Raw genomic sequence first — 13,059 nt, forward strand, 5'->3', positions numbered from 1 at the left:
ATGAAGACAGGACATTCAGGACAGACAGCCCTCTGGTTTGACCCATTTCTGACACTCACAGTTAGCAGACACTATTGGGAATGGAAGCTGTAAGGCAAAAAAACCCCAACCAAAAACTTCTCTCACCATGGTGAAAATAATGAAAATTCTGGAATGGGAGATGTCAATGATTTCACTGAAACCAGAACTTCACCTTGGAAGGCTTAACCGTATGGACAAATATTTAGCGCTATCCCCCCACTTCCCCCCAAAGGGGCCGTTATTATGTAAATAAAAGTTAAATGGAAAAATCTGATCAGGCATGAATGGCAAGTAACACACTGGACATTAAGTTAGACCAAGTATTAGTATGTATTTATGCACAAGAATAAAAACAGCTTTACAAGTTGAATTGGAAATTTAAACAGAGGAAGTTTAACAGCTTTTGTATATTATATTAAATAACCAAAACACCTTTTTCCAAAATTGGTAAAGAATAAATAATATAATTTACAATATGGTACAAAAAATAATCAGTAAGGACAGGCATTCTGCTTTATACATACACTATATAGGTATATTTATAATCTATAAAACAAATTCACATCTCAAACAAGCCAGAAACCTTAGATGATATGGCTTAACTATTATTAAAAGAAACAGCATTAAATTTTGCTGCCAGAACCATAAGCTCTAAAGCAGTTATCATGTTTCAATAATTAATGATAACTTATTGCCGTAGTGCTTGCCAAGGTTTCACTTAGTTAACATTTACAAATTGCTGTGAAATTAAGAGATTCAAAGGTTTGAAAAGGTTAAAAAAAAGTGCAGTACTTTCCTTATAAATGCATCTGAAGTCTGAGTGTAAAAAACAAAATGCAACTTAATTTCCACTCTGGGATCTGCGGAGTCAGTAAATGAGATGTCTTTATAGTTTAGATTTGATCCAAGCCATTTAGTTCAATTTAGAAATATAAAGAGGGGTGTCAAAAAAAAGGTTTAACAATGCCATATTAAAAACAATTAGTATTCCTATGCTTAGTAGATTTAGTGATAAAGGATAAAACGAATTGTGTGGGTAATGAGGATGCAACACCCAGCAGAAAACCCAGTTAGTGTGCACATGCACACACGGGTGGATCTAATTCTTAGGATGTAGTACTGCTTTTCACCCAGACTATGATGACAACAAATACTGAATTTTCTGCCATTCACCTTGCTGAACTGCTCAGAACTTCCTTATTGTATATAGTCACTAAACCAACATGGGGAAAGCCTAGAGCAATTAATACTAGAACTGGAGGTTGTTAGTGTCCCTCTCCAACCACCTTACAGTGCCCCAAGAAGCTATTAAGCTAACAAAGTCATGTTTACCTCAAAAACAATCCTGTGTGCATTTCTGTATAACTTGCTTAGGATAAGCTGACATTGTTACACATACAGATTTTGTTACTTCTGTTGGGGAAGCTGAAATAATTAAAATTGAAAAAGTTTTGTGTTTAACAAAGATTAAATATATACACGCACATAAGCACGCATGTATGTATGTGTGTGTATATACACACCTCTCCTACACCCCCCCAATTTTTCACTTAGCAGTCTTAGGCACAAACTGATGGTGATCAATCCTGTAAAGCACATCCACCTAAAATCTAGAGCTGGTGGAATCAGAGGTGTGTTTAAGTGACCTTTGACATATTAAGGGTAACAAATTCTGCATCAATTCAAAATTACCACAATGCTCTAAGTTATTTTTAGGTTTTTCCCTGATAAGACTTACTTGTCCTGAAAGGGCTTTATTACTAAACTGCAGTTTGCAAAGCATTACATTTCTGAAATCAAATTCTGTTTCGTAATGACAACTTTTAAGAGGCTGATGACAAACACATTTCTAACCACAAAATTCTGAGTGCTGAACTGACCTCTGTCATTTCCACTTTATTACTTGGTGGTCTAAGTCTACTCGCAAAGGTTCAGTACATTACAGTTTTCTGATCACATGGCGTCATTAAAAATAGCCACTATTCTGACTTCATTCTGCAATTCTATTATTCCCCTATGACAACTGAATGGGCTGAGAAAGGGCAGCTTGACACCTCCCTGTACCAGATGGCAGGAAGTCTCCACAGATCTTGAAGCAAGTGCTCCACCACAACACTGGCACTTATTCTCCTAGACAACCTAAGAGTCAACTACATCCACTCCATTACCAGCATGGGCAAAGAAGATGAAATGTTTGTCAAGCTACCTAAATACACTGGAGACCATCAGGCTGGTCTTTCAATATTTAGAAGTTTAAGAATGAGTGTTCAGATTTTATTTTTTTTTTATACAGTACTTGATTAGAATGTATCACATCTCCTCCTGCATGTCCTGTAATCCACAGCCACAGTAGGAGCCCTCTACTTTTGTCCTGCAAGTCCAAAGGATTTTTGGAGGTACAGCATATAGGATAATCAGCTTGCTAATGTAAGAAGCCAAAACCAAGAGGAAACAATCTGGGAAAGACTGAATGAAAATACAGCTCAACTCTAAGTAAAACTTAAAAGTTTTAGAGGGAGTGACTCTTGATATTAAGGGGTGTCCTCGCCATACCAAGGGTGAATGCTCAGAATGATACAGTCCTCAGCATTCATTGTTCTGACAGCCTTCAACTTTTTGTATTCTAGGTTTATATAATTTCTTGATAATTGCATCAGAATTCTAAAACAAGGCTCTGTAAGAATAATGAAAGAGAAATAATGACAGAAGGACTTAATATCCCACATGACATGCAGTCAGAATAGGAAGTTAGCTCACAGGTATGAAATTCTCCATTCTTCCAGTCATGATCGTTTTTTTGCTAGTAATACAGGTTTGCCTCCCTGTTGGCAACATCCAATTGCACTAATGCTGTTTTGACACGTCTGCATGGTTTCTATGTCAAAGAGCAGAATGTAGCAACCTGATACATAGGGTCTTGGAATGTCATCCAAATCTCACTACTTTTTGAGTGAAATCAGGAAGGTTGCTCTGGGTCACACAAAAGGTGCATCAGAGAACTTGTTACATTTTCTATTAACAACAGAAAGCATAAGGCAAACTATATAGCGGTTAAAAAAAATAATCTACATAAAGCAGGGTAAAAAAGTGACTGGGAAAAGAGCAAATCCAATCAGTGCATCGTGAGCAAAGTTACAAGGAGAAACTCCCAGTCAAATGCCTTGTAAAAGTAGCTAAAGGCAGGTAGAACTACATCCACCAAGTATAGTGCAAGTTGGGAAAATGAACCCCTGATAATAGCCTAAGAGATGGAGAAGTTTTGTTTATTTATTAATAATATAAAGTTGAGGTTTATATAGGACTAGCCCCTTGGATAAGTTCAGAGCTACTTAAAATAGCCAAAGGACATTCTCTTACTGGAGAAGCAGACAAGTGCTTAAAAAAGGGGCACAATAAAGGTATTCTCTCTCATGACAGGTAGGAAAGGAAATAGGAAAAGTCTCCTGAGTTATAAAGGTAGAATCAACGGACAACCAGCTGTAGAGAAAGTAACTTTATATTCCTTTGAACCTGCTGGTATCAGGATCTGGGTCTTTCAAATATTAAAACACTAACATTAAATGCATAAGGATTTAGTAGAGGGCGTACCAGATCCACTAGTGCCTGGGAGTGACTATAATGATGCCCTGAGGTACTACAGAGCACCTGGAATTCACAGAACAAGGAGGAAATAAGGAAGGACTAAGGGATTAAGCTAGGACTTGACACCTCTCCTCTTCATGACACAAAACAGATCTGAACAACTTTAGCGTTAACATATTATTTGTTTCTATACATTACAATATTCTTTCCTATTTCCTCTCCCAGGTAAATCCTTGGGTTTTGTGACAAAAGGTGGCAATATATACAGGTTTCCAGCAAAGCCAAGACTAATTATGACAAAGCTTTCCTAGTGATTCCAATAAGCTCTTTTGCAGTGTTTCCCAACTTAAAAAGCAACCGTTCTTCAGGGAAAGCAAAAAAAGCACTCTCCCACTCATGGGATGAACTGTGCAATGTAATGAAGAATCTCAAAAGTGGAGAATATGAGTGCAGTCAGGATGATGATGATTGTGACATGTGATGGCGTTTAAAAATAGCAGAAACTCCCCAAGGATCCATGCAGCCTGGGAGTAGGGTAAATCGGAGCTCCCCTACAAAACAAGAAAGCAGGTACGTGCCCCTGCTGGAATGGTCAAACAATAAAACATAGCCAAAGAAACAGAATGGTCTATAAAAAACAAAGCATCGTAGAGTTGCAGCGACTGTGAAGAGAGTGCAAGAAACTTCAGTTTGACTGATTGATAAAAAGAGTGCCAACTAGGACATGTCAAGATGCAAAATGGTTCCCATACCCACCCCCACCCTTCATCCTCCACAACTTCAATGTGGATCCCAAATCATGGCATTTTGATTACTACGCAAAAAATAATTCACGTAGGGGAGCTTCTGGCAATACCCTTCCCTGCTTGAGCTTCTTGCTTAGGCCATTCCAAAGTACAAGTCCAGGACTATCCCATAAATCTGCCATTGTATATCACTGAGGCAGGGGACACACCATTTCCTGTAATACTATTCCATGTTTTGTTGTTCCCATATATTGCACATTCCAGGACTTGCAAGTACTTCTTCAGACCTTTGAAGACAATGCTTCTCTTTTAGGAAAAAGTGCACAAGACAGGGACAACTGAGCCTCAGCTGCTTCTCTACAACCTGCCCTTGCCATGATCCAGCGCTGCAAGCTCCAACTTTAGCTGAATAGTCTATACCAGCCTGCTGGTCTCATACACTCACTGTGAGAGATCCCCAATTGGGGGACCACCACCTCCTCCATCGAAGAGAATTTCCCTGCGGGTTGGCTCAGGTATTGATAGTTCCTGGGCAAGGTCATTAAAACGAGATATGTAATCTATGCTGTTCTCATTCATCATGCAAGCCAGCTGGGAATCCACCACCTAGAAGAGACATGAGAGAAAAAAAGAGATAGATGTTAGTAGAAATTTCACAGAATCACAGAATTGTTTAGGTTGGAAGGGACATCTTGAGATCATTTTGTCGGACCATCCTGCTCAAGTAGGGTCAGTTAGAACAAGTTGCCCTGGACCTTGTCCGGCCAGGTGTTGAATTATCTTCATGAATGGAGATTCCACAACTTCTCTGGGCAACCTGTTTCAGTGTTTGACCAACCTCACATTAAAAAAAAGTTTTGTTGTGTTCCGGTAGAATTATCAAGTGTTTCAGTTTGTGCCTGCTGCCTCTTGCCTTGAGAAGAGTTTGGCTCCCTCATCTTCATTCCCAGCCTCTCCTCATACGAATGCTACACTTTATCTTGCTTTATCTGAGTTAGAGAACAGCTTTTATCCATAGCTAAATGGAAGCCTCTAAGAAAAAAAAACCAAAAACCCACCACCAAATTTATAGTCTCAATGGGCTTTACCTGCCTATCCTTAATTTAGCATTAAGGTACACTAGTACAAAAACTCTATAGATAATTACCTCTAACTTAATAACTGCATTTGTAAATAAAACTGAATTCTGCAGGACACTTAATAAAACACCCTTCAAAATTCTCCCATCATTAAAGCCATTTTAAAATGATTCTTGTTTCCTCTGAAGACTCCCACACAAACCCACATCTGCCACAACAGCTGCTCTGGTGTGCCTAAAATGGTGGCTTAACCCATTTTCTACTGAAGGCAGTTTGTAAGATCAAGGACTGCAATGTCACTTCAAATCCACACAAATAAATTATCATATATTCCTTTAATTAACACACACCTTGACAGACTGTCACCATCAAGTAAGCAGAATCTTTATATTTATGCCAGGAAGTGGAGCTGTGTGTGGAGTCTGAGGCTGTCAACGGCACATTAAAACAGCATGAGCTTGCTGCAGCTTCTGGTTACAAGGTCTGTACAGAACCTCCTTATCCAGATCCAAAGGACAATGGTTGAATGACATTTTCCTTCCATCATGGCAAGCTCCCACAAAGTTACAACGTATATGATGTTACACTGAGTCAACCACTGTAAACTGTAGGATAATTAACAATGGCAGGGACCTGAACAGGTCTCTAGTTCAACCTCCTGCTCAAAGCTAGGTCACCTAGGAAGACCGTCCAGCTTACTCAGGGCTTTATCCATGTTAGCTGTAAAAAGCTCTGAAGACAGACACCGCACAACATGTCTGGGCAACCTACTCCCCTGCCTGACTGTCCTCAGGGTGAAAAAGTTTTTCCCTATGCGTAGTCAGAACCTTTGGCAATTCAGCTTTTGCCTGTTCCTCTCACCACGCATCACCACTCCGTGAAAGGGCCTGGCTACATCTTCATCAAGTACTGGCGGGCAGTTGGGGCCCTCCTGCCCTGAAGCCTTCTCCAGGTTGAACAAGCCCAGTACCTTCAGCCTTTCCTCACAAACAGGTGCTTCAGCCCCCTAATCACCTTGGTGGCCCTCTGCTGAAGTCGCTCCAGTTTATCTATGTCCTTCCTGTATCTGATGCTCAAAACTGGTCACAGTATTCTAGACATGGTCTCACAGCTGTTGAGTGGGATAATCATCACTTTGTTCAATATACTGGCTATGCTCCTGTTAAAACAGCCCACAATGCTGTTGGTCTTAGCTACCACAGAACATCCTGGCTCATATTCAGCTTGCTGTCTATCAAGATGCCCAGGTACTTCTCAGCAGAGCTGTTTCCGAAACAGTCAGTCTCCAGCCTATACTGCTGTCAGCATTATTCCTTCCCAGGGGCAGGACTTTGCGTTTGTCCTTGCTGAATTCCATAATGTTCCTGCAGCTCATTCCTCCAGTCTGCCTCTGTCCCTCTGAAAGGGAGCTCTATCCTCAAGCGTATCAAAGCCTTAATAACTGCTGTCTTCACTTTACCCCTTTGAAAGACTTCAAAACAGAAGGATAATTCTACCAACAGAGAAAATAACTCAGCAGCATAGGACCTTTTGCCATTCTCTCAGGTAACTTAGTATTAACCATTTCCTGCTTCTTCCTTCTGGACTTATTTATTTTTTTCTACCAGTTCTCCAACTGCACTGCAGCGGCATCAGTATTAACCTTTCTCTCATTGCGGCAGTACACTCCCCCCCAGCAGGAAACAAAACTTCTCCAGGCAGGGAGAAGAGAAAAAAACCCCTAAACACTAGAGGCCGCAGGTTGAAATTTGAACTGACCAATTGAGACATGCCAGGTACACTGAGGTGACCTTCTTGGCCAATAGGGATTAAACGACCACAGGTCAGATTCGACAAGGGTATAAACGGGGTCCCACCGGAGGACGTGTTGGAATCAGTCCTCCTCAGAGAAGCAGTCTGCAGTCAGGGACTCCCCCTTGGGTCGTCGGGGCACTGCCTGAGGTAACTCCTCAAGGGAGAGAGCCCTCATCTTTTAGGTGAGTCATATGCGCATTTTGGAGCCATCATTTTAAATCTTAAGAATTCTTAAGTCAGCTGTGTAGTATTAATTCCCTTTACATCATTGAGCCTGTAGTTTATAAAATGTTACTGGAGTTCTAAATAACTTTCCTATTGAAGAATAAATCTGTGCTTTAACGCCTGTTGGATTTGATTGCGCGTGCACCCGTAACAGTATTTTCTATTCCTGCTCTACAAAGCAAGATACACAAACCAGAAGGATTATGACTCACTCTGTCAAAACAAAGATATGTCCAACAACACAAACATGACCTCCCCCAGCAAAAAGAACCTGGGTCAAAGGTGCTCACAACAGCTTCTTGCACCAGCTCTGGTGCTGTATACCCTCAAGTTATTTTACATCTTTCCGTTAAGACTGTAACCCTGTTTTACTAAGCTAAAGTGCAAATGTCAAAGTGTCTTTGCCTAGAGTATCTCTGGAAGGTATGATGGACAATATACAATAAAACTGCACTACAAAAGGAAGCAGACAGCTGAATGTAATTTGATGACATACCTCTGCTACATCTGCCAGAGACCGTGACACAAAAGAGTCCCGTGAGTTTCCATCCAGAAGGCTGGGTCCCAGCAAGGAGGTGCCACTGGTAGTCCCAACAGGAGTTGGCAACATTTTTCGTCCCTTCTCGGGGGAGATGAAACTTGCTATAAAGACAGTAAGTCACTGCACTGAGTGTTTGCAATTGGGAGCATAAAGAGAAGGACAAGGAAATAGAAAATGGAGGAGAAATCATCTATTTCTTCTGTCTCTTAAAAATTACGTGTTACCAGCATGAACACCATCAGCACACTGCTAAGAGTACAGAGACTCATTACACCGGTCCCATCAAATATTAATTAAAAAACCCCACCAAACAAACCCCAAACAAACCCAGTGATCTCATGTCTTTGAGATTATGCTCACCAAGCACAGAACGAAGCCTATTTTTCCAACAGCAGAGCCAAGAGCATCTTTTCCTTTTGGCAGAACAGCCAAAATGTCTCAACCTAACTGATGAGTCAGGCTCCAAACAGACTACAAAGAACTGCCAAGGAATTATTTGTCCCAAGGTATGGGCCCCAATCTAGCAATAGGATCTTTTCAGGAACAGACTTGTAAAGAGAAAAAAAAATGTATTCAAGGCAACACTGTTGAAATGAAAGCAAGAAGTAAGGGAAGAATTCTACAAACGTCCTACTGGGTTTACAATTTTCCAAAGGATTCACTTCTAATAAACAGTGCTCCCCTCCCTCCCCCCCCAGTTCTCTGCATCCTGACACTTACAAAACAAGCTGCTGAGAGACGAGTCTGTGGAGTCATTGGGGTACCACTGGGGATCATGGCTGGGAGAGGCAATCCAGTTCTGTTGAGGACTACTGGATGGGGACGGAAGACTTTTGGAGCTGTCACTGCCATTCAGCTTTGCAGGAGAGAGAGAAACACCTTCACCTGTAAGCCAATGTCAGGAATCACTGATTCAGTCAATGCGGTAAAGTTATAGGATACTGCACCAATTTCTGTTTAGAAAGGGGAAAAAAACCCCAAAACACCAAACCCCAACAACCAAAAAACCCTCCTATATATGTTAGAAAATAAAAACCAGGTACATAATTTTATTTCCAACAGGTATTAAAAAAGACCCAACCCAGTAACTGCTTCCTGGAAAAGTTTCTGCTGACATGTGAGATGACAGGATTTCTTTTTTAAGGTAATAGGAAGACTTTACCTAAATTCAGACTTACTGTATTGACCAGAGCTGATAGCTATTTCAATGATGGAATCACTGATTTGAGTGGCAGGTTCTCCTTGAGAAAGCACGTCTTCAGGTGGTCCAGGCAGAGAAATATCCAAAAGAGCAGAAACATTGGGAGGAGAGAGCCGGGTACTGGAAGCCTCTGATGAGGGAAGTGGAGGGGTGGAAAGACCATTTTGGAGGGGAGCCTTGGACAGTTCTGACAGAGAAAGGACTGATGTGCCCTGTTTCAAGAAACAAGAGATAATTGTTCATAGATTTATGAAGGACTTGGAAATCTGTCTGAAAAGCAGCAGCTTAGCTCCTAAGCATCAGATTAAAATCAGACATTAAGGGGTGGGGGAGGGAAAAAAAAAAAAAAAAAAAAGAAAAAAGAGAGGACTAATAATTCAGCAGATAATATTTCTAAAATTTTAGGAATATATTATTTATATGATAAATTTGTATTATTTTAATGAACAATATCTGTAAGCGTGAACAAACATGCTTCAGCCCACATCCTGCCAAATCATCTGACAAAATATGGGTCTGTAACATTCCAAAGAATGTTTAATACAGCCTACGTAACAGAAACAAACATAAGAATAAAATTAACATGATTTTGATGAACCTACGGATAGTTCTTAAGAATTAAGTATTAATTTGCCTTTGTGTAGGCAAAAAACCTAGAATTGCTTGGAGAGTATATAAATATTTTAAACTGCTAACTCACTCCTCTTTACAGCCAGACTTCCCAAAACTCAACTGAACTTTTTTAAGGAGTCTTGTTATTAGTACCTCATCACAGAACTGTTTGTGATTTTTTTCTGATGTAGTACATAAAAAGCTGTCCTGAGAGCAAGAACCAGAACCTAAGGCCCCATTACCACAAATAAATGCCTAGTAGGTTCATGTCCTAACATCTGTGCTGTAAAAAAAAATAAATTCCTCTCCCTTATGCTTTCCAATCAAATTAATTTGACCTCTTTTGCATGTATCTGTCACAGGAAGGGTGGAAACTGCTTCCACTGAAAAAAAGAAAAGCCTGTATCTGAGACTTAAGTATCTCACACAGGTCCTGCATCCCACCAGAGAAGGAAGTTGGGGATAGGACAACACCACTCTTACAACTTAGATGCTGCCACAGTTACTTTTAAAGTATCTATGTCTTATTGGATCTAGCATAAAGAAAAGTGATTCTCTGAAGAGGATGCTGGCATTACAATCACGCTTCTTGTCTTAATATTCCTCCTTCAGAAACATACAAGCAGCAGGACTGCCAATTGCTGAAATTTTTCTTTGTCATGTCTAAAATACACACGTATGATATAGCAGAGCAATTATAAACTTCTCCACTATATCAAGAAATACATAAAAACTATTTGCCCTTCAGAGGTCAGAGATGGTCAGCTTTGCTTTGCTTTTTTAGAGAACAGCACCCACATAAATTTAAGGACCCTTCCTAAATTTCTTTCTTTAAATTTCTTCAGATGCTAGAGGTTTCAATTTCCACAAAACAGTATCAATGGTGTACAATTACCTGGGAACAAGGGGGTTTAACTAGTAATACCATTGGTGTTTTCAGAATATTACCCATTTCATACAACTGTTCTTTCAACACATACTCTACCTGGAAACCATCAGGAACTGCCTCCTGCTCATGCCGTGTTGGTAGGCTGATGAACGGAACCCGACACCCAGGGCCTGAGCCCTAGAAGCACAACAGAAATCATGTGAGTGCCAAGTATTTACATGACGTGCTGCAAATATAGCTGGGGAGGTAAGAGACAAGTGCCTATCACTGTTTATGCATGCTTTTTTTTACTATCATGCCTTTCAAAATTGTCCATTAACTGTCTGAGAAAATGACACAGACTAACATGTATCTGGGTCTCAATAAAAGAAATGGCAAGGAGAAGTCACAGTTTCCATTCCAAATACATCCCTAAAAGTCCATGTTTTGCCCCAAATTCCCTCTGGAATTACTGCTTATTGAAACGCTACTGTTTCTTTTCAAGCCCAGATTTCTGGATAGCCAACTTCAACAGTCTCACAGCGAAAGCTATTCTATAGGATGGAAATCTGTTCAATGTGATGATGATTTGATCCCTCAACCCTGAAATACACACTACACAACATAGATTGGGTTTGCCATGATAAAAGCGTCCAACAGCAAGCTTCAGGAGAAAGCTGATTGAAGAGTCATTAATAACACAGCTTTTTTACACAGTCAAAGAGCAAGACACTTAAGTACTTTAAAAAGCATGCTCAAGAGACTCTGACCTCTACAGTGGTGATGGAGCCTCCGTTCTGATGCGCTACTGTTGACTCCTGCCCTGTTACCACTGTGGTCACTCCATCTGGTGACAATGGAGACACACCTGACAAACCATCTGCATCCAGGACAGGCACGGGGCTACCAGGGATAATACCAGCACTTTTAGCTGCCAAGTCAATAGCACCTTTTGTGAAACAAAAAAGCAAAAAAACACATTACAAGCCTTTTCTTCAGGCAATTACTTTGTTGTGACTCATCTAAAGGATGATTTTTTTTAAAAATTGCCAGAGTCAAAACTTAACACATGCAAAAAGTGAAAGTGGTAATTATCTGATCAGCTATATCAGTTGTTCCTCTTCACAAAGTGTAACACTTCTTTCAGCTAAAATGTTTAATTTTTCTGCCCTGTTCCAACATGTTATCAGGTATATCAAAACAGTTTAGAGAAACATCCCAGTTCTCTCCGCTGCCCTTTCCTTCTATTTTTTTTTTGTCCTGCAAATTGTTAAGTATTTGGTTATGCAATTTCTAGAAATTTCCTATAGTTTACTAGAGGAAACTCTAAAACAACGCAGCCTTATTTTGTTACCTTGTATCTCTAGCAGCCATTTAGACTCTATATAAAAAAAAGCATGTCCTTGCAGGGTCAACCTCACCCAGATCTTTTAAAATCCACTTAAACCATCTGAACGTCTTCCCATCAGAGAGAATCCTCTAAGAGGCAGTCATTGTTTTCACCTCAGTAGTCATTCTAATTATGGGACCCATTCTTTCGTTGCAAGACGAAGTATTTGCTTGGGGTACACCAGCATGTTTTTTTTCTTGTAGACTTCATAATCCCACATTAGTAGATAAGATGTGTATAAGTTTCTTTCAAATACATCACAACCCCTTTTCAAAGTGGTCTTACAACAAAACATCACAAAAGTGCTCAACTGTGGTTACAAATTCTAACCCCTTGCTTTGCCTGCAGGTCAGACGCAGCGATGGAACCTAGTTCAGACTGTCCCACCACTGACTGCTCCCTTTCTGCAGTCACACAAAGCCACAGAAAGTAAGATATCATTAACGCAGACGTTTTCTTTAACTTCCAAAAGCACTAATGATTCTACTGAGGGAATAGAAACCAACAATGTAACATCATCATACAGATCACAACAGACTGTGACTCACATTCTGTTTAAGAAATGACTTACTAGACAGATGGTTGGTAGCCTGTGTTGGAAGAACTTTGGGCACAATTGGACGAGAAACAGCAGCTTTAGTCAGTGAGGACTGGATTGGCCGAAATGAACCTCTCCCTAGGGTGAAGGATTAAATACCTCTCAAGCAAATGAAATATAACATCTTTAAAGCACAGCATAACACAGTTCAACGGAAGCAAAAAATTCCAAGCAGTAGCAAGCTCCGGGAATGCAAGTAGTGGAGATGATGAAACAGACTTGAAATAGTAATGCAAGCTAACCAGTGCCTTACCACACAACTGCAACAGCAAGTGTTGCTGTGTTATTGAAGCTGCTTTCATTATTTTCAAAGAAGGTAACCTTTAAGGTCTCATGTTGATTTTGAGATTTAAGCCGAGATGGGGGATCACCAGTACTACCATTGTACTCAAGTGTGTATCA

The 13,059-nt window shown here is 40.2% G+C and overlaps 1 protein-coding gene across 4 annotated transcripts in view; it reads right to left on the reverse strand.

Moving 5' to 3' along the window:
• Nucleotides 1–332: 332 nt before the first annotated feature.
• CRAMP1 (cramped chromatin regulator 1) overlaps nt 333–13,059 on the reverse strand; it is a 51,708-nt gene continuing 38,981 nt past the window's right edge. For 2 of the 4 annotated variants that reach the window (XM_075018278.1, XM_075018277.1), the window contains exons 15-22: nt 12,631–12,735; nt 11,440–11,618; nt 10,787–10,867; nt 9,167–9,401; nt 8,709–8,873; nt 7,944–8,089; nt 4,795–4,955; nt 333–4,154 (exon numbers count right to left, since the gene is read on the reverse strand). In XM_075018278.1, coding sequence (XP_074874379.1) covers nt 4,091–4,154; nt 4,795–4,955; nt 7,944–8,089; nt 8,709–8,873; nt 9,167–9,401; nt 10,787–10,867; nt 11,440–11,618; nt 12,631–12,735 — 1,136 coding nt within the window. In that variant the 3' untranslated portion in view covers nt 333–4,090. Of the gene's footprint in view, nt 4,956–7,943; nt 8,090–8,708; nt 8,874–9,166; nt 9,402–10,786; nt 10,868–11,439; nt 11,619–12,630; nt 12,736–13,059 lie in introns of all 4 variants that reach the window. The other 2 variants (XM_075018280.1, XM_075018279.1) reach the window with 1 other exon arrangement.

Source organism: Buteo buteo, chromosome 29 (assembly GCF_964188355.1).
Source record: "Buteo buteo chromosome 29, bButBut1.hap1.1, whole genome shotgun sequence".
NCBI classification, from domain to species: domain Eukaryota; kingdom Metazoa; phylum Chordata; class Aves; order Accipitriformes; family Accipitridae; genus Buteo; species Buteo buteo.